At 54.5% G+C, this 20,877-nt stretch overlaps 1 protein-coding gene across 1 annotated transcript in view; it reads left to right on the top strand.

Annotated features, from left to right (window-relative positions):
- Positions 1 to 222: 222 nt before the first annotated feature.
- The window catches only part of MYO18B (myosin XVIIIB), a 246,829-nt gene continuing 226,174 nt past the window's right edge, over positions 223 to 20,877 (top strand). Inside the window, exons 1-10 of the mRNA XM_034638624.1 lie at positions 223 to 597; positions 1,921 to 2,079; positions 6,187 to 7,464; positions 8,023 to 8,089; positions 8,877 to 8,989; positions 10,243 to 10,419; positions 14,734 to 14,932; positions 16,842 to 16,984; positions 17,810 to 17,910; positions 18,271 to 18,334. Of these exons, the coding sequence (XP_034494515.1) occupies positions 352 to 597; positions 1,921 to 2,079; positions 6,187 to 7,464; positions 8,023 to 8,089; positions 8,877 to 8,989; positions 10,243 to 10,419; positions 14,734 to 14,932; positions 16,842 to 16,984; positions 17,810 to 17,910; positions 18,271 to 18,334 (2,547 nt within the window). The 5' untranslated portion in view covers positions 223 to 351. The remainder of the gene's footprint in view (positions 598 to 1,920; positions 2,080 to 6,186; positions 7,465 to 8,022; positions 8,090 to 8,876; positions 8,990 to 10,242; positions 10,420 to 14,733; positions 14,933 to 16,841; positions 16,985 to 17,809; positions 17,911 to 18,270; positions 18,335 to 20,877) is intronic.

The following is a 20,877-nucleotide window of genomic DNA, read 5'->3' as shown; positions in this document are numbered from 1 at the left end:
TGTCTCCATCTGTCAGTCTCGTGTGCTGTGTGTGTCCATAAAGCCACATTTTGTGCTATCCGGCAGAGAGCTCCGTGTCATCCCATCTCAGCCCTGACATCGCCTCAGCATGGCCATCTCATCACGCCTCGCCCTGTGGGAGCAGAAGGAAAGTAACGTTCAGAGCTCAAGCTACAGCCGCAGGGCCGACTGCCAAGTCAGAAGACAAGTCAGAGCCTGGGTGGCCCAGGCTGTCCCCTCCTGCTTCACGCGGGGAGTCTGGCATCCAGGGCCTCCCTGTGACGTGTCCAGGCTCCCCCTCCATTCCCCCCGCCCCAGCTCTGGTTAGCCACCGCCTCTCCAACCCAGTTCATGACCTCCTTGAACTCCTCCCATGACCGCCAGGTCTCTTCCGGTTCCTCAGTAGGCGGCGGGGGGAACGAGGGTAGACCAGCTGTCCTGCCTGGATCGTCATGGCGGCTCCAACGAGCACCAGGCTTGTGTGGGTGGCGGGGCAGAGACAGAGCTGTTGGCTGCCAGACTTCTGCCGTGGGGATGGGTGTCCTTGGTCCCTGCCTTCCGTCACCATGGAGAACTGGAAACGGGCCCTTCTTCCCGGTTATTCTTTTCCCTTTTGTATTTTCTCACAAGACACGGCGAACGGCTGTCTCTCTCTCTCTCTCTGATGCCTGCGATCTCCTTCACCGCGCATCCCACCCTCGTGTAGGATGTGCTGAATTGGAGGCTGAGGGGTGGGCTGCTTGAGAAGCTACTCTCTGGCTGCCTCCTGGGTGCCTCTGTCCCTCCCAGACTGCTCTGGGAGTGGCGTGGAGAACGGTGCTGCCGGAAGCCCAGGCTGATGCCTGCTGAGCGGGCCTTAAGCTTCACTCTGTCACAGGACAATGGCTTTCGGTCCCCCTCCAGAGGGAGAGGCGTGGGGTCGACAGGAGCCCAGCCTCGCACGCTCCCTGCTTCTCTCTCCCTGGACAGAGGTCTGCATCAACCAGCCTTAACCCCTGGCCTCTGCCTTGTCTCCTGGTCCTTCCTCTGTCCTTTGGATTCTCTTTCTTATCAGCTGGGCTGCAGAGATCAAATCTTCGCCAGCCGCACACGCGGACCTTGAGAAGGGGCTTATTTTAACCAGCATGAGGCCCTGGCACAGAAAGTGCTGTAGATGTTTTTCCCCTCCTGGGCAGTCACAGTGATGCTGGTTAAAGATACACCCCAGCTGTCAGGAGGAAGGTCGCATTGCCCCGGTCCCCAGTTCCCGTTGTGGTCCACAGACGAGTCTTAACGAGCTCCATGCCAACTCCAGCCAGCTTGGGCTGACGCCATGTTTCTGGTGTGAAATGCCAGCATCCAGCCTGCCAGTTTTAGGATCCAGTGCTGGGGAGGCCCTGGCTGCCCAGGTCCTGGTTGAAGGACCATCAAGAAGCCACAGGCCTGGTTCAGCCGAGTGGGCTGTGGCCATAGGGCAGGATTTTTATAGAGACCATTCCTTACCCTCCCATGTTCCTGGCGTGTCGTAGGTGAGGAACAGACTAATCTGTTATTTTAACTGCAAGCCAAGGCAGAGAATATGCGTGGTTCCCTGGGCTCCATCCCCTTTTGGAAAATGGAAAAGCTCCTTATGGAACAGAGTCTGTTCCATGCCAAGGAAGGGAACCGGGGGGCCAAACTCACATTATGAGGACATTGGGGCCGGGCAGAAATCCCATGGACAGGGTGGCCGCTGCTTCTCGTGCACTCCATTTCCACGTGCTGTCTCAAGGCATCCCAGAGCCCCTCCCACACTCATCTGCTTTGCTTCAGTCTCTCATACATGCGTTCGGTCATGTATGTCCTAGACCCCCTCCCGGGCTCCACTGCAAATGTGTCAAAGGTCCGCTTGCTTCCACTGGTTCATTCACTCAGCTTTCTCCTTTGCTTCTGCAAAAACAGATTCGGGAGGAGGACAAGAGCCCTCCACCATCTTCGCCCCCTCCCCTTTTCTCGGTCATCCCAGGGGGCTTCATTAAGCAACTGGTCCGGGAGACGGAGAAAGAGTCCAAGGAAGCAAGGTTGAGGAAAGAGGCAGGGCTCGCCTCTCCAGAACAAGAGGTAAGTGCTCCCCCAGGAAGGGGACTGGGGTCCAGTCAACACCCACCGTCCTGTCCTCTGAGCCTCCCAAGTCAGTCGCCAGCTTGCCTTTGCTCCTACTGTTCCCAGTTGGAGGAAGGTCTTTTCTTCAGCTGATGTACTGAACTCCTATGTCTCCTTCAAAACCCAGCTGAAATAGTACATCTCTGGACAGCTCCGCCATTGCCTTTCTTCTCTGATTCCCACAGCACCTTCTGCCTTAATGGTGGTTGGCACAGTTAAATATATGGCGGCCTTCCCGTAGAATGTGGCCCAGAGTGAGTGTTCAACAAATGTTTGTTTAATGAATGAATGAAGGATACCAGCTGATGTGCAATTATGGGGATCTCTCTCACCCCTACTTTTGCAGAAAGAGGAACCTAGATGTCAGCTAAGATGTGGAGTTGGCTTACTTTACATGGAAAAGATATTCAGTGACGGGCTATGTTCCATTGCTGGTGATCGGTGTATTGGTTGTTAAAATATCAAAACCTCTTCATACCAGGGGGCAAACAGGCGTGACCCCAGTTCCCCCCCTCGCCCTGCCCATCGCCCTCCAGCTACTCCTCCCCTGAGTCCCTCAGAAGGGCCACAAGCCAATAATTAAAGGGTTAATGCTTGGTGCAAGTGGGGACTCCAGTACTCGGCTGCAGCTGGCATCATTTCTGATTGGTCAGTAGGCTAAATCCCCTAATCGTTCTGAATAGATCTGCGGGTTTGAGGCAGCCGTTGGACGAGATACAGCCGCTGTGCTTTATGGACTTGCAAATGTATCCCTGACGGTGGCCAGTGCTGCCTCCCTCCTTTCCCCCAGCTCCTTAGCCAGGGAACCCTGGGCAAGTTGATGGGGCTGGATGCCAGGCCCGTGGGCTGGGGTGTATCCCTGTCGGAGAGACAGGGCACCTCCTCGTCTCTCTGGCGCCCCCTTGCGGTGGAGCAAATACTGCAGCGATTGGGCTGAGCGATCTGGCACCCCCACCCCTTGCCCCGCCCTGGGGCCTGGAGCTGGCTTGGGCCCAGCCACCAGCCTGGCTCTGCCTCCCACTCCTTCAGCTGTTGTTTGCCTGTCCAGTCCCCCACGTGCCCGCACCTGTCCAATTACAATGTCTTCATGGCATCCGAGGGGCTCTCTGGCAGCTGAAAGGCGGCAACTGGTGAAACATCCCTGCCCAGTCCTTTGGGCGAGGATTACAAGGAAGATGGGCTCTGTCCCCACCTCGGCCCGAGCTGGGCATAAGTGGGGGCCAAAGTCAACCTGCACAGACCGTGGTTAGGTCGTGATGTTATGGGAGCGTGTGCCGTTTATTACTAGACAAGGTTCACTTTGCCGCTTACGGGCTCCCTTGAACTCCTCGGCAGCAATGGGGTGGATGGGATTATACCCACTTCTCAGAGGTAGATACTGAGGTTTAGAGAGGTCAAGCGAGCTGCCTCGGGAAGGGCCAGGCTGGGGAGCAAGGAGGTCGGTGAGGCCACAGAGGCAGGAAAGCGTTCCACAAGGCTGCAGGCCGTGCTGGCGTTAAGAGGCAGAGCGGAGCACAGGATGGGGACAAACTGTCACCCCAGGCAGACACTCAGAGCCAAGACGCAGGACGGACAGGCCTCAGACCACAATAGGTGTCTGGACCGTGGGCCAAGATATTCCTGGGGCTGGAGCACGGCGGTCTCGGGACATGTTTCTGTGAGGCCACGAGCCCTGGCTGGTTCTTGTCAATTTAATTTTCTTGTCCCAACCAGTAAATAACTGGGTTCTCTCCTTATCCCAGCACAACTGGTTCCCCAGCACAAGGTCCTCATGTAATCCTTGCAAGGAGCCATTAGACTCTGTCACCAGTTTGCAGGGAGGTAAAACGAGGCTCAGAGAGGCGACTTGGTTTTCTGAGGGCCAGGCGGCCAGTGAGAGACAGGGAGAGGCTGGAATAACACTGAGGCAGAAAGAGACCCGTATCAAAGGTCAGGAGAGCTCTGTGTGGCCCAGGCCTCGGTTTGCTCATCTGTAAAATGGACATATGTGAGTTGCCTCTTGGCCTCAGTGATTCTAGAGACACCTTCTCCCCCGTATACTGAGAAGGCCACAGAGCAGACTGGGGGCTTTGGTGACTAAGAAAATCCAAAGGAAGAGGGTCCATGGGTGGGAATGAGAGAGGGGAGCATTGCTTAACTTGTTTGGCTCAAATCCATGTTACTGTCTCCACTATGGTGGTTTGGTTAAAAATAAGGCACTGACTCACTTTTCAAAATGGTATAGACAGGGGTGATGTTTGCCAAGTGCAGCCAATCCCCTTTCCAAGGCGAGTCCTTCTTGGCCCCCGTCAGACCAAGCCACTAGGCTGTGGGCCCTGGAGCAGGGTTTCTCAGTCCTGGCTACACAGGGGAATCACCTGGAAGGGGGGCCCACCAACCCAGGCCAACTCCCTCCAGTTCTCTGGGACTGGGGCCAGAGCATCAGAATTTCTGTAAAGCTCCCAGAAAATTCTGGTGAGCCCTGGCAACAAGTAAGGCTGTGAATATGTATCAGAGAAGGGCACTGAGGCTAGAGTCACAGAGGCCCGCCGGACTGTACGTTCTGACTTTGTCTTTTGGACCACCTGATATCCTTGCGTTCACTTCCTCATCTGTAGAATGGTGGTGGAGAGCGGGAGGGGTGAGGGACAGCCCAGAACGTTCTTCACTGTGTTCTCACGGGGGTTAAGTAGGATATGATGGTGATGAAGGGCCGTTTGCGAAAGGGATGTATGAGTGATGGCTATTACCAGCACCATCACCATCATTACAGAGCTGTAGCTACAGACCGTACCCTCGAGGCGTCCACCGCCTGGAACGGGACAGAGACACATACCGAAGCTCGCATGGATGCCGTCCGTGATCATCGCGGCAGACGGCCCACCGGCCCGGTGCCCTGGGGCCTCTGGGGTGCGTGAGACACATCCGGACTGAGGGCTGCAGGCGGAGATTTGCGGGGGGGATGGCACTGGAGCTGGGTATAGAGAGATGAGTGGAGCACGGGCCGGTGAAGAGGGAAAGAGCATTCCAGGCAGCGAGCTACCGGGACCAGAAGTGTGGAAGCAGAGAAGCGTCAGGTGTGGTGGGAGCTGCCCCCATGTGGCTCAGGCATGGGGACACACAGGGACAATAAGACCAGAATGGAGGGTGGCGACTTCTCATTGAGGGCTTTGAGTGGCGGGGGATGGTATTGAATGATTTTTCCGGGAGGCTATGGGCCACTGCCAAAATCTTTTGATCAGATTTAAAAAGACTGGCAGCAAATGGAAGGGACAGCAGTTTAGACGATGACAACAGCCCAGGTGGGTGCGGAGCCGGGCTTGGGAAGGGAGACGCAGGTGTGAAGCCAGGCAGGGTGGAACCAACATGATCCTGGGGCGGCTTTGGGTGCAGGAGGAAGGTGAGAACCCCAGACCCCCCGGGGCCAGGTGTGTGGGAGGCCAGCATCATACAGTCCCTGATGGCAGAACCCAGACAAGGGCAGGCGGTGAAGCCAAGCATCGGGGCAGACCTGGCCCCGCTGGCCCCGTGAGCAGTTCTAGCCACAGCAGCCTGGCTCAAGGACAGAACCCTGGGTGGGGCTGACACCACAAGGCAGCAGAAGGACCGGGGACAGGAGCCCCCAGGGAGTGCTGTAGCAGAGATGTCCCCACCAGGCAGGGTGGGAGGACCTACGCTGTGCCGGGCTCAGTTTCCCATATTATCATGAATCCTAATGCTCGCCCTGAGAGGTGGGCCATGGTGATCCTCATTTTATTGATAAAGAAACAGGCTCAGAGAGGGCAAGTAATTTACCTAAGGCCACACAGCTAGCGAATGGCAGAGTGAGGAGCTGAACTGGGCACTGTTGGGCTCCGAAGTCTACTCTCCTTCCACTGTGTCACGTGGTCTTGAGACCGGGGCCAAGGTCCAGGGTGTTGGGATTTCGTTCAATGCCGGGCACGGCGCCTGCCAGATCTTGCAGGTGCTTGCAGGTCTTCGGATGAATGAATGGCTAGATAGACAAAAGAATGAGAGAGTGAGTGAGCAGATGGCAAAGCTCTCTGGTCAGCAAGCAGCTAAGTGTGGTTGCGGTCTCTCTTCTAGACCCCAGAAATTTCCACTAGCCAACCCAAGAGCAATTCCAGCAGTACCACCAAATCGGGACACCAGCAAATTTGCCAAAGCAACCAGTCAAGCTCTCCGCAGAACTCAAACATTCCGGGCAAGGAGAGCGAGGGGGCCGGCCCCACAGACCCCGTGCTGATGACCAGCATTAATGGAGAGAAGCCCCAGGAATCCGGCCCCAGTGGGACACCGGCCAAAAAACCCCTGCCCTTCAAGAGAGGTGTGAGGAGGGGTGACGTGTTGCTGATGGTGGCCAAGCTGGACCTGGACTCAGCCAAGCCGGAGCAGAGGACCCAGCCCCATGATACCCCCGCCTGCAAGGCCCCACCCCCAGCCACAGACCCTGGAGGGGAGAAAAAGGGGGGGACTCCAGGGACTCCTCGTGGCCTCCAGGCCAGCACTAAGGACACAGCCCCAAAGGCTGAGAAAACTCAGACTGAGGGTGTTGGGGACCCAGGAACGGTGCTACCGACAAAACTAGATGCAGGGGGGAAAGGGGGCGGGGCTCCCCAGACCAAAGGGCTGAAAGGGGGTGAGCTCCAGAGCAGAGAGGGGCCAGGCGAAGGGGGGCGGCAGGAGACAGCAGAGAAGGGGGGAGGGGACCCCCCCAACAAGATGGCAAAGGGGAATCTCTCCAAGGATGCGGGTGAAGGGAAGTGGGCTGGGGTCCAATTCCAGGTGAGAAAGTGGGGAGGTTCCCTGGGCAGAAGGAGCAAGTGGGATGGTCCCCAGAGTAAGAAAGACAAAGAAGGTACGCTCCCAAGTAAGGCAGAGAAGTCAGAGGAAACACAGGTCAAGGCGGAGAAGGTGAGCAAAGGGCAGGGGAAGCCCGGGCAGGTGGGGGAAGCTCCTGGGCAGGTAGAGAGAACAAGGGAGCCTCCGAGTGTGCCTGGAAAGGCAGCTGAGCCCCAGGCTAAGTTAGGTAAGGAAGGGCAACCTCAGGGTGAGTCCGGGGAGGCAGGTAAAGCTGGGGGGAAGACAGAGAAGGGCTGTAAAGCCCCTGAGGAAGTGGGTGCACGCAGGGAGAGCCCAGCGACTGCTGGGAAGGAGAGATGTCCAGAGAGCAGAAGGCAGGAAGCCGGGGAGCCCCGCACGGGAGCAGATGATGGGGCCGGGGTCCTGGAGATGGAGCTGGAAGGACCCAGACCACCTGCTCTGGAGAGCCAGGCAGAAAGGCCTCAGGCTCGGAAGGAGAGTGAAGTGGGGCCACCCCTGCCGGAGGGGAGCAAAGGAGGACAGACTGAAGACTCAGATCAGGTGAGGGGCTGCAGCTCCGGGAGTGGGGAGGGGCAAGGGGGGACCCTCGAGAGAGGGCGGGATGGGGAAGACTTGCCCCTGCGGATGAATGAGGCAGGATAGGAGATGGGCAGGGAATTGGAGAGGGATGCCCAGCTCAGAAGAGGGCACTTCCTCCTCAATATACTGGGGTCTTGAGGCCCCCCACTGCCCCTGTCCCGGAGCAAGATTGTCCACAGCGTCAGGGAGGCCCCAAGAACGGGAGGTGTCCTCTCATGCATGGTTCAGCTTGCTCGCCGTGTCACGTGCTAGTTCTCAAACTTGCATAAATAGCGGATTGCTCAAAATGCAGATTCCTGGGCCCCACATTGGCGCCTCCATTCCAGAGGCCAGCAGTGGGGCCAAGGCAGCTCCATGTAGATAAGCACCACCCCCCCTTGCTCTCCCTCGGGGAAATTCTGACTTCAGTGGCCCCAGATCACACTGTGAGAAACTCCCATGTAAAGGGTTCGCTGCGGACACGGGGTGGGGGGGCAGGCGGTGTCCTCTTGGTCTGATTTATGTGATCTTTGCTCTCAGGCTCCTGAGGACAGATGGTACGAGGCAGAGAAAGTCTGGCTGGTTCAGAAGGATGGATTTACTCTTGGTAATTAGGGATGTTAGCACCGAGTAGGGGAGGGTCTAAGTATTTTCTTCTTGCACCCACTCTGCTGCAAGATCTGTTTGCCAGATTACAGTCGGGGGGCGGGGCGGGGAGGGGGAGGGTCAAGGAGCAGCTGAGTCTAGGGTGGGAGCCAGTGGCTTTTGGATCAGGAAGAGTTGATCATTTGACCCATGGCAGCTGGTCTACTGGGGACTGTTTCCAAAGGCAATTACGCCTTGGTAATTAATTATTTAATGAAGTCATTAATGCACCAAGCATTGCTTGGCTCCGACAGTATTCCTCGAGGAAATGAAGCATCGTGCAAATGGGCAAATAGATTTCATCTCACGAGCCCGCTTTTGTCATTAGTTGTGACCACACTCTATTGAGAAGCAATTATGAGTCCCTGTCAGAACGCAGCTGGGAAGAATGATTGATTAGTGATGCCTGTCACGGGCCCTGGAAGGGGAGGTGGCAACACGTGTGGCATTATCTGCCATACCGGGTCTAGATGTGAGACAGGTCAGCACACCCAATCATCAGGGTCCTTACCCTGTGCCTGGCACCGGGCCAGATGATGAAAGGCCAAGGTGACTCAGACCCAGCTTCTGTCCTCAAAAGGTTTGGGGCCACAATTCAGAACCCTCCATGTGAGCAGGCCCCAGGGGAGAGAGAGCTGCCCCTTTCTGCCCTGAGCCAGGACCCCTCTTTAAGCTCCCTGGTCTGGCCACTGGGCTTAGAGTCTGTCTTTTTTTCTCTCTCTCTCTCTCTGTCTCGGGGCTGTCACCAGCAACTGTGCTGAAGCCAGATGAGGGGACAGCCGACCTGCCGGCAGGAAGGGTACGACTTTGCATCGATGCTGACAAAAGCGTCACCGAGGTCGATGAGGAGCACGTTCACAGGGTGAGCCCTCTGTCTCCCTCTCTGCCTGCTCCACACCTTCTCTCCCCACCCCTGCAAGAGAGGTCCTTGTACCCGACTGCACATACTGGAGGGTGTTGTAAGGAGACCATCATTGAACTCATTGCTCTGTTGGCGGTATATCGTCAGGGGGTCGTTGTTCTATCCCAGCGTTCTCTTTGTGAGGATGCATGGACAGACCTGTGTGTCAGAACGGGGAGTTCTGCTTAATCCAAGAAGGTGATGGCTTTTCATTTTATGGACTGTGCAAATCGTGCTACAGAGCATATATTTCCCTTTTCACCCTGGCTGCCAGGGAACTCAGAGCCAAACTTGCAGCTTGCTGTTAACTACAGCTTAGGTTTCAGTGACCTATTATTTAGGGTATTAACTTTTCTTTTGGTTGATAAGCCCATGTATGTTTTACATAATTTTTGTAGTACGCCATAAATCTTTTTGAGATTTAGAGTCTAATGATGGGGAAAAAAGGGTCCTGGTGGTCCTCATTCATCATTCCTCCTTCTCTACCCTCTGCTGGCCCCAGGCCCTCTACTCCTGCTGGTGTTCAGAGTTTGTAGTGGGCCCGTGTCCTTAACGAAAAGGCTGACCCATGAGGGGCCCAGGCTTGACCCAAACCCCAGAGCATTGGGCACAGAAAACTCTTTGCAGCTGTAAAGAATAGTAGGAAGCCTTTTAGAATGGACGCCCCGAGGAGAAGCTGCAATCATCCCTTGCTTGTGGAAGAGTCTGGGCTTATTTCCAAGGGGTCAATGCATGATGGGCTATCAGAGAAAATGGGGCTGTTTGGCCATTGGCCTTCATCCCCGAGTGTCACAGAATACCCACAGGGCTCCCTGGCAAGACCCAGAGAGGGGGCATCAGGCACGGACACTTGCTCCCTCTGGAACACCACCCTTGTGGTGTTTGAGACACTGGAGGCTCTCTGAATTTTGCTGTGTTTCTCCGGAGCATCTCCCCTCCTGGGGCAGTGAGGGCAGGAAGGAGGGCCGGCGGGAGGAGACAGGTGGCTCTCAGGGTGTATGAAGGGCAAAGGAGTGGGGTGTCCTTATTTCATTTGTAGGGTTTGCTGTTTCTCTCTCTCCAGAGTCCTCGCGTTCTGTCCTGGTCTGCGGCAAACAGCTCTCCAGGGATGGGGTCCCTGGGGCTCTATGTGTGTGTGTGTGTGTGTGTGTGTGTAGGGGTAGTGGTACCGAGGCCCAATAGGCCAGAGGACAACTTTGTGTGATGCTTCACAGGCCAACCCCCCTGAGCTGGACCAGGCTGAGGACCTGGCCTCCCTGGTCAGTGTCAACGAATCGAGCGTCCTGAACACGCTTCTACTCCGCTACCGGGAGCAGCTGCCCCACACCTTCAAGGGGCCAGACCTGATCGTCCTCCAGCCCCCGGGGCCCCCAGCGCCGTCTGCAGGCAAGGTGAGTGGGATCATGGGGCCAGGGCCAGGTGGGGTCCCCTCTGCATCTCAGGAGAGAGCAGGGCAGCCAGAGCCCCCTGCAAACCTGTGTGTGTGAGTAGCATCCTGCCAGATAGAAGATTCGAGGCATGGTGGGCATCGAGGACCGTCTGAGCCCCTCTCCTTAGAGGGGAACGGTGAGTCACGGCTGGAAACAATGGGGGCATTATAGACTCTAATAATGACAGAAGATACCGAACGAATATCAGCTCTGTGCCAGGCCCTGCTTCCAGCACCTTTACATAGTATGTCAGCTACCGCTCATGCACACCTGAAACGATAGGACTTCACCAGCTGCCTGCGGCACACGAGCTCTGCGGGACCAGCCCTCAAGTTCAGCAAGGAGGAGGAGAGCTGGGGTAAAACTCAGGCCGCCAGCCCTTCTGTACTCCGAACCCCACGCTGCACATTCGAGAGTTCCAGACACCCACATAAATCAGGAACCAGAAGCCTCGATTCTGCTTTTACTTATTTTTTCCCCCTGCAAAATATAGAAATGGCCTGTGTTTGGCAAGACGGTCACAGCAAAGGCAAGCTCTTAGCGCCCCCTTGTGGCGACGCCTGCAACCACACCCAAGCCACATGAGCCCGATCCCCTCCTGGTCCCCCCCGCCCCGCCCCCGCCGCCAGCTGTTGATAGAGATACTGAAGGGAGAGTCTCCTGGATGCCGGGCATGGGGGAAAAGAGCAGGGAAGAAGACAAAGAAGCCTGCCCTTGTGGGGCTTCCATTCTCGAGGGGGAAGGCAGGCCCCTGCTAACAAAGACAACAGTGGGTAGGGCCGCCGAGTTTCGGGGAGAAAACAGTGGGGAGGCTGGGACCAGTGGGGACTGGGTCACAGCAGTCTTACACGTGGCCAGAAGGATTCCGGCGTCTGCCCTGAGCGTGATGCCAGCTTCCGGGGGGCTTCAGCAGAGATGTGAGATGGTCTGCTGTGGGCTATCGAAGACTCCCGCTCGGCTGCTGGGTGGAGGGTAGATGGAGGTGGGATGACGTGTGGGTAGGACACTCGCTGGAGGTCTTACCTGGGTGCGGTGGTGAGAATCTCACGGTTGGGGAAGTCACAAGCCTCTGGCACAGCCGCTAATGCCCCCTGGGTGCCTTGGAAAGATCATGACCTCTCTTTGGCCTTGTTGTTCTCATCTGTTAATTGGGCATGGAAAGTTGCATCTTGCCTCCAGGTGTACCATGAGACAAATCTATCCATAGCCCCCAAATGATGCTAGATTGTATTAAAAAACGGGAGGCCAGTGGATCTGAACCTCCCTCCAAGACTCCTTTTCTCCAGGACACACTACCCCACCCCGTCAGGTGCTCCCCAGCCCTGCCCTGCCCAGCCTGGCTGTCTGTGGGCCTGTGCACGCTCCCCTCCCTTGCTGTGAGGGCTACACTTCTGCTCGTGCAGCCCCAGGCCTCCGAGCCTTCTAAGAAGATGCGTGGTTCCTCTTGCTCCTTAGAAGCCCCTGGGAGATTTCGCACAGGCCCCTACAGTGAGCCAGATTCTCGCCGACCGTTCTGGACTGAGGCATCCATTGTAGAGCCTGGGCCAAGAAGCCGGAAAGTGAGAGCAGGCGTGAGAACACGCTCTGTAAGGAGGAGTTTGAGTTAGGCGATGCTCCAGGCCCCTGTAACCCTGGGATGGGGGCGGGGACCCCTCAAAGCGTCCAGCTTCCTCAAGCCGAACCCGAAACCCCCTTCTAGGCTTTGGCTGAGTCACAGCTGGTTCCTCAAATGGCCACCAGGTGGGAGCACAGACCTGTGGGGAGCCTGGCCCTGGGGCCACCTTGAACATGGTCTTGGTGGAACAGGGGCATGGCTGGGGGCCTCTCTCACTGGGGGCGGCTGGGGGCTGAGTGCGTGCCTGGGGGTGTGGGGGTGCATGGGGGTGAGCGTGGGGGTGAATGTGTGCCATGTAGACAGGTACAGCTCTGTGTCACCGTGGCCTGTACCACTGCTGGGCGCGTGTGCCCGCGAGCATGCCTGTGTGCCAGTGCGCCAGGTACGTGACCACACGTGCACCTGTATGTGTCCACGGGGCCTGGATTAGGAGGAGTCTCCCTTTGCCCTTCCAGCCCCCCCTCTCCCGAGGGGGCTGACAGGTGGGACAGCCTGTGCCCTGAACTTCAGCATTCCCAGAGTGCGAGGTGGCTTTGGGGCTCAGACCCCAGAACCCTCTGCCTGCTGCGTGCCCGAAAGCCGTGTCCAGCCAGTGCGGGTCCTGCTGAGCCCCATGTTTTGTGTCAGGACAGCAACTCATTATTGTGTCTGGGTGTCTTGGGTAGGGAAGGCCAGCAGAGGATTGGGGGTGGCCCGCAGCCCCAGGTGGAAGGTCCAGGCGAGGGGAAGAGCCGCCACACTGGGGTTTGCACCCCTGGCTTGCTAAGGCAGTGGAGAGGGCAGATGGGGACTTGCTGGGCCCCGTGGTCACCTACTTGTCACGCCAGGCTTTGGATGGCCTCCTCCAGCCGGGCCCGCTGCGCTGCCCATTTTGGTGCCTTTCCACTGGCCACTCTGCCTCCCGCCGGCCTCTTCCCTTCTGCCCCAAGCCACGCTAAGCAGACTTCTGTCAAGGTCACCAGTGGTTTCCATTCACCAGTGGTTTCCACGCTGCCAAACACAGTGCCAAATGCTCAAGTCTCTGGTTTCCCCTTACTTGGCCCCCAGCAGCATTTGGCATGGCCAAGCCCCCCTCCTCCTGCAGACGCTTCCTTCCTGAGCTCCAGGACGCCGCTGTCCCGGTTTTCCTTCTGTCCCGCGGGCCCTCCTCTTTAGCCTCCTTTGCTGGCTGGTCTCCCTGACCTCCCCAAGCCCCGTGCCTGTCCCCACACCGTTTGTCTCCTCCTCTTCAAACACCCACTTAGGAAGGCTCATGGCTTTAAAACGTTTCCCATGAGATCTAGTTTAATTCTTTGTTTTGTTTCTCATCTGTCTCTTCCCAGCAGAGAGCAAGCTCCGCAGGGCAGAGCTGTTCTGTTTTAAGTCAGATTTATTAAGGCATGATTTACATACGGTTCGAGTCAACCTTTCTAGCCGGCAGTCCTGTAAGTTTTGGACACACGCATGTCGTGTGTAACCAACTTCTCCATCAGTTACAGGACCGTTCCTAGTTCTCTGGACCCGTTATCGTCACCCTCCACTCCCATGTCCTTTTGTCCCTAGCGTTGGGCCTTTTCTCAAAGTCACATAAGTGGAACGGCGCAGCCAGTCACCTTTGAATCGGCCTCTTCTTCCCACGACGCATTTCACACTCGCCTGTGTTACTGCAGCCGCTGGCCCGTGGTTCTTCTCTCGTGTGCGTGCCCTGGCCTGGCCACTCACCGGGTGACCAGTTGTCCCAGTCTCTCCGGAATGGAGGGGTTTTCCAGGACAGGGGACTTTCGGGGCCCAAACCTCGATGGCTGCTTACCTTCATTTACTCGTTAAAAGGCAATTGGATTGTTTCTAGTTTCCGGTAATTTCGAATACATGTTCAACAAAACTGGGGCCGTTGAGGGTTTTTGGTGAACATACATGGTCATTTCTCTTGGGTTAAACACTTAAGAATGGGATTGCTGGGTCGGATGATGGGTGTATATCTCACTCTTTCCCAGAGTGACCATTTCATTTTCGCCTTCCTACCGGCATTGTATGAGAATTCCGGTTGCCCTGTATCTTCACCAGAACTTGGTAGTGGGTGTTAACAAAATTTTTAAACTTTTTTTTTTTTTTTAGCCCTTCCTCATGGTGGGTAGGGATTTCCTTTACCCGTTTTGCATGGCGCTGTGCCCCCCATGCCGGGAACAGTGCCTGGCACATAGTAACCTCTCAATATATATTTTTTTAACTGAATGAAGAGTAAATGAATGGCTGAACTGATGGCTGAATGGAGTGGAGGACCTCAGGTATTGTATGGCAACTACAGGGCATGCGTACCACCAGCTACCCCATGCTTCCTTCCCTTTCCGTGGCAGACATCACTAATCGATCTTGCCATTTTATCCAGCTGCCTCATTCCGGGCAAGTACTATCCAATAATGAGCTAACGCCTTTCTAAGAGGAGACCCAGACTCGGAATAGGCTCAAAGGCTGCCGAAGGACTCACAGGGAGTCAGGGGCAGGACTCGATCCCAAGGCTGGGCTTTTGCCAGTAAAATTCAAGACTCCTCTGACAAGGCTGGGTTAGGATGACAGGCAGGGACGTGGCTCTGGGCTCAAGGCTGGGGTGGGGCACTGTCTTGGAATGCTCCCTGGGCACCGGCTGGGGTGGGAAGACTGATGCCTAAGATATCTTCCTGCAGGTGCCACCGGGCCGCCGGGATGGCCTACCAGCCCACCCTGGCTCCCTGGCGCAGCGGGCATACTGGGCACTACTGAGCCAGCGGAGAGACCAGAGCATTGTGGCCCTGGGCCGCAGTGGCTCTGGGAAGACCACCTGCTGTGAGCAGGTCCTGGAGCACCTGGTGGCAATGGCGGGCAGCATGGATGGCAGGGTCTCAGGTACTGCAGTCTCCAGGTGACACATGTTGGGGTGGGCTGGTGTGGAAGGTGGGGAGAGTTGGAGGGGGTGCTGAGTTGCTCCTCCTTATGTCCATTCAGCGACATTCACTGAGCACCGTGCTTGCTTCTGGGGAGGGCTACCTGTGGTCCTTTGGACACCCTTGTGCAAATTAGAAAAACGTACTCCTTCCTCAAGATATTCAGTCATCTGCAGGACAATCACCATACACTGACACTGTTAGAACTGAACGCTTGCCTGCCACGTGCTGGGAAATCATCCTAAAAAATATGCAAACCTAAGATTGTATGATATAAACAATGTGCCCCCTAGAAAAGGTGTCCTTGTGCAGTGCACAACCTGCTCAACGGTACAGAGGACCCAATAAGTAAAGACAGAAGGGCAGGGCCTATGCTCATGAGGAATTGACAGCCAGAAGGGAAACTGAACTTCATATATGTTCCAAACTTGAATGCTCTGCGTGAAGTGCTGGCAGAGCTGTTTAGGAGAGAGGCGGGGGAGCCCAGAGGAGAAGGGAGTGGGGGTTTCCTTGAGGAAACAATGTTTCAGCTAGGCTTTAAAGAGAGTGTACCAATTAATAATAATTATTATTATAATATTAATAATAACCATAGTAAACATTGGCTGTGGACTTATGCACCAGGCCCCATTCCAAGTATATTAACTTATTTATTATTTAAAGCTGCTTTATAAGGTAGATAGCATTCTTCGAATATTACAGATGAGGCCATTAAGACTCAGAGAGGTTAACTAGCTTGCCCAAGGCCACACAGCTAATACATCCTAGAGCTGAGAGTCAAACCCAGACATTCTGGCTCCCGAGCCTGTGTCCTCAATGTTTCTTTCATCGTTGCACCCCTAAGGAGCCTTTTTAGACATTTTTTCCCCCAATCCTCCCCTACCACGAAAAGTCAATGCCGCAGGTTTACCATGATTTCTTCGTGCAGTGTAGGCATATCTGTGCTTTATACGTTAGAAAGTAAAATTCTCCCCACCTGCAAGAATCAGCTTTTGCTCTCTTGTGAGCAATCTTCCCTCTGCTGAGAATACATGGCCCAGGCCATGTTGCTTTTCTAGTCATCACAATTATCATACTGGCCACACCACCTTTGGAACAGGTCCTAAACACTTCACAGTATTAAAATCTTTTAGTCCTTGTGACAGCCACATGATGGAGGTACTATTATTATCCCCATCTTCAGATGGGGTATCAGAGGCATAGAGAGGTTGATTTGCCCCAAATTAGGTAACTAGCAAAGGCAGAGCCCATATTCAAATCCCCTTAACTACCATGTCTGCTGCAGCACTGGGGTGATACCAAAGCTACATTGATCACCAACTCTTCACCTGACCCATATTAGGGGCTGGGGATAAAATGGGGAGAGGCGCCAGTCTTGGCTCTCTCAAGATGTGGTTCTGCTGTGAGTGCGTGTGTTGGAGGGTGGGAGTCAGGATAGGCTGTATCTAGGTGCCTGGCACAGTGCCTAGTGCATAGTAGGCGCCCCATAAATAGTTGTGGAGAGACTGCAGGGCTTTTCAAGGCTGCTGTTACCCTGTGAGCTCCCTCGGAGCAGGTCTGAGAATGTTCATGCCCCACACTCCCGCATCAGGACCAGGAGGCCCCTGTTATCAGACTGTATCTATCCTGGCCCTTCATGTCTCCCCTTCTTGACTTAGTCTTGCTCCCCTGCATCCTGCTTGCAGTACTCAGTCAGGGCAGGAGTGAAATGTGCTTTAGTGCTGAGCTGGGGAGATGGTGGGGAGCCTGCTGGGGCTTGGGGCCAGATGGGCCTGGACCCCTGCAGCTGCCAGTGGGGAAGGTGGTCCTGTGAGAGGCGGGGGTGGCAGCTCCTGGGCCATGGGTGACACCGTGCCCCATGTCTTCAACAGTGGAGAAGATCCGAGCTACCTTCACCGTCCTCCGGGCTTTTGGCTCCGTGTCCACCGGCCACAGCTGCAACGCCACCCGTGTTGCCATGGTGATGTCGCTGGACTTCAATGCCACGGGACGAGTCACGGCAGCTCAGCTCCAGGTGGGTGTTCTGGGCGGGATGGGAGCGGAGGGCCTTTGGTGCTGGAGTGTTCCCAGTCCCATTCAGCAGAGGCCACGAGTCTACCTGGGACCCTGGAACGTATCTCAATGGTTGTGGCTCCCCCAGTTGTGGCCACCTCCTCCCCACCTCGCTCAGCACCCCGGAGCATCGCTGGCCTGTGTGCACCTCCGAATGTCGCAGGGATGAAATGTTTATGGGTAAATATATAACTCAGCCTCTCATTAGCTGGGTCTTAAAAGTGTAAGCTGAAATTAAACAGACACCTGCCAGCCTTCTGCGGTCCCGCCGTGTGTAACCAACACATGGCCTGTTTGTTCCTGTCTCCACGATCGCCCGTGCCGCTCCCGTTCCCACCTCAAACATGCTGTTTGAGCAGAAAATAGGATTAGGTTATCAGAAGGGTGGTTTGTACGCTGAGCTGGGATAATATCCAGACTCAAAGAAAACTCGTCGGTGCCAAATAAGTCCCTTTTCTGTCCTGGCCCTGCAATTCCCCCATTAATCACCACTTGGGCCAAGTTAGTACGCTTCTGTTAAATACGAGTATGCTGGAGAGTGGCTTTGTTTAATTGTTATTACCTTTGGATGCTTTCATCGGAACACGTCTATGGCAGTAGTCGAGTCCCTGGATGGGCTCTGAATCAGTGGGATAAAGGACCACGCAGGTTCCATACGGAGGTGCCCGATGGAGTGCGGACCTGAGCTGTTGCCCCCAAGAGTGCATTGGGGCAGAGGGGCACCCCGATGGGGCTGCCGGCAGGTGTACCCCGAGGGCCAACCACATCCCGTCTGTTCCCGTTGCAGACGATGCTTTTGGAAAAGAGCCGTGTGGCCCGGCAGCCGGAAGGGGAAGGCAATTTCGAGGTTTTCTCCCAGATGCTAGCGGGGTTGGACCTGGATCTCAGGTGGGTGACAGAGCCGGCGTCTTTGAACTTAGCAGATGGCAAGGACTCATTCGGGTCGACTGCTCAGATATGACCCTGGAGCACGTTCACACAGCCGATCAGCAGAGGACCTGGAGTTAGCATCTTCTCCCCTGGGTGTATGGAGTTTATGATTCTTCATGCCAGGGTTTCCTGGCACTTAGGAAGGGCCACGGAAGGGCAGGGAGTTCAGAATATTTCAGAAACGGGAGTAGGGACTGGGGCAGGCTTTGGGGCCATCTGGGCCATGGTGGGAGCCCTCTGCTATGAGGACCATATGCTCTGCCAGTCCTTTGGTGTGGGCATCCCCTCCCTGACTCCTAGTCCCTTCTCTGCTTCCAGGACGGAGCTGCACCTGCACCAGCTGGCAGACAGCAGCTCCTTCGGCATGGGAGTATGGCCTAAGGTAAGGAGGAGGTCCTCCTGGGGGGTGTGAGGGTGTCTGTGTCCCCCTGGCCAGGATGAGAGCCTGATGGAGGGGTTTCCTGCGTAACTCTTCTCCTTTGCTGGTGGGGTACATGGTTGGCAAGGATTGATCGTGTGGGGGATGCAAGGGTTGCCTTTGCGAGGGCCTGGGCTGGTAGGGTAACTGGGACATGTACACATAAGGGGAACCAGGAGGTGGTATACAGAGAGGTAAGCACGCAGGCTCTGGGCTCAAACCCTGGCTCTGACACTTACTAGATACATGACCACAGACTCAACCTCTCTGAACACTTGTCTCCTCTTCAGTCAAATAATGCGAATGGTAGTCTCTGCCTCGTTGGGTTGGGGTGAGGGGTAAACTAAACGATGGACATGAAGTGTGGCGCACAGGGCTTGGCCTAGATCCATCAACCAGGTACTCTTAGTAAATATTATTGGTGATTTGCATGGGTAGGGGCAGTCAGAGACAGCTTCCTGGAAATGGGCTCTGTGAGCTGGACTTGGAGAGATGGTAGTCACTTGTTTTAAAAAGCCAGGTGTTGACTTGTTTATTCTTTTATTCATTTGTTTATATCTTAACAATTGTTTTCTGAGTCACCCCAAACCCCACTATACCCACCACCAGCTCCCATGCTAGGCCTGGACTAAGTGCTGGGATCATGGTCTCTGTTCGTGAATTTTTACTCTATCCGGAGAGATGGATGCCAGTATTAATGCAGTCGTGTGAGATACGAATACAACAGACGTTGCCTGAGATGCTGTGGGCACCAGAGGGTGGTTGAAAGAGCTACTTGGTCTCAGTCAGCGAAGGCTTTTTAGCTCCAGGGACATTTGACAGGGTTTTGAGGGATGAATAGGAGTTCACCATGGAAGGGCGGTTGGATAATTTCCACACCAAAGCCTTTTTAACAAAGATACAATCTGGGAAATAAATAGTGCTGGAATAATGGGGAATCCTCAAGTCAAAAATGGATTTCAATCCATAACCTCACACCATACTCAGAAGTGAACAAAGAATGGTTATAGGCCCAAATGTAAGACTTAAAGCCATACAATTTCTAGAACAAAATAAGGGGAAAAGTTATCTGGCTTTGTTTTGGGCAAAGGTTTCTTAGATATTCCACCAAATAAGAAGACAAATAGAAAAACTGTATTTGATGAAAATGAAGAGCTCCTGCTCTTTGAAAGCTACTGTTAATACGAAAAGACAAGCCACCAACTGGGAAAAAATATTTTCACATCCCATATCTGATAAAGTATTTGAATCCAGAATGTGGTAGATGACTGTCTAAACACATAGGTACAACCGGACAAAAAAAGATGGGCAAAAGATTTCAACATACATTTTGCCAAAGAAGACACATGGATGGTCGACAAAGCACGTGAATACAGGCTCCAAATCCCTAGTCATTAAAGGAATTCAAACTGGAACCATGATACGTTACCACTGCACAGTCACGAGAATGTCTGCATTTTGAACGATCGACCATACCAAGTGCTGGCGACAATTTGGGGCAGCCGGTACTCTCCCACGTTGCTGGAGGGGGCTGTAAAAAGTACAACTGTTTGGGAAAAGAGTCTCTTAAAAAAGAAAAACCTACATTTTCTGCACGATACGCTAGTGTTCTCTTAGGTATTTATACAGGAAAATGAAAGTGCATGTCCAGACAAAGGTTTTGATGTGACAGTTCTCGGCAATTTTATTCGTAACAGCCCTAACCTACCAATGTCTAATTAACGGTGAGTGGCTGTTGGATATCAATGAAGATTGTATACGAGTCAGCCATAAAAATCAATGAGCAACTGGCATATCTAAGAACATAATGGCTCTCAAAATAACCACGCTGAGTGAGAAATCTCCAATGAGGGATGCCTGGGTTTCAGTGGGTTAAGCCTCTGCCTTCGGCTCAGGTCATGATCCCAGGGTCGTGGGATCGAGTCCTGCATAGGACTCCTTGCTCGGCGGGGAGTCTGCGTCTCCCTCTGCCTGCCGCTCCCCTTGCTTGTGCTCTCTCGCTCTCATGAATAAGTGGATAAAAGCTTAAAAAAAAAGAAAAGAAAAAGAAAAGAAAAATCTCTGATGAAAGAGACAATAACTGTATGTGAAACTCTACAAATTGCAGACTGACCAACAGTGACAGAAAATAGGGCAGTGGTTGCCAGGGCATTGGGTGGAGAGAGGGGCAGGAGGAGGGGAGAAAGGATGATAAAAGGGAACTTTTGGGGGTGATGGATATGCTCATCGTCTTTATTACGGGTGATAGTTTCATGCGTATCAGATTATACCTGTTAAAGATGAGGAGTTTATCCTTTGTCAATTACACTTTAAGGAAGCTGTCTACACACACACGCACACACACACACACACACACGCACACACACACTGCTGGGTACTCTCCACAGACTTACGGATTCAGCAGGTCTGGGGCAGGGCCTTGGAATCTGCATTCCTCACAAGTTCCCAGGTGATGCTTCTGCGGCTGGTCTGGGGAACCCCCGCCCCCCAAGAACCAGTGACACAGA

Source organism: Ailuropoda melanoleuca, chromosome 12 (assembly GCF_002007445.2).
Source record: "Ailuropoda melanoleuca isolate Jingjing chromosome 12, ASM200744v2, whole genome shotgun sequence".
NCBI lineage: Eukaryota > Metazoa > Chordata > Mammalia > Carnivora > Ursidae > Ailuropoda > Ailuropoda melanoleuca.
The sequence above is the reverse complement of the archived record's forward strand: the minus strand, read 5'-3'. Positions and strand labels throughout refer to the sequence as shown.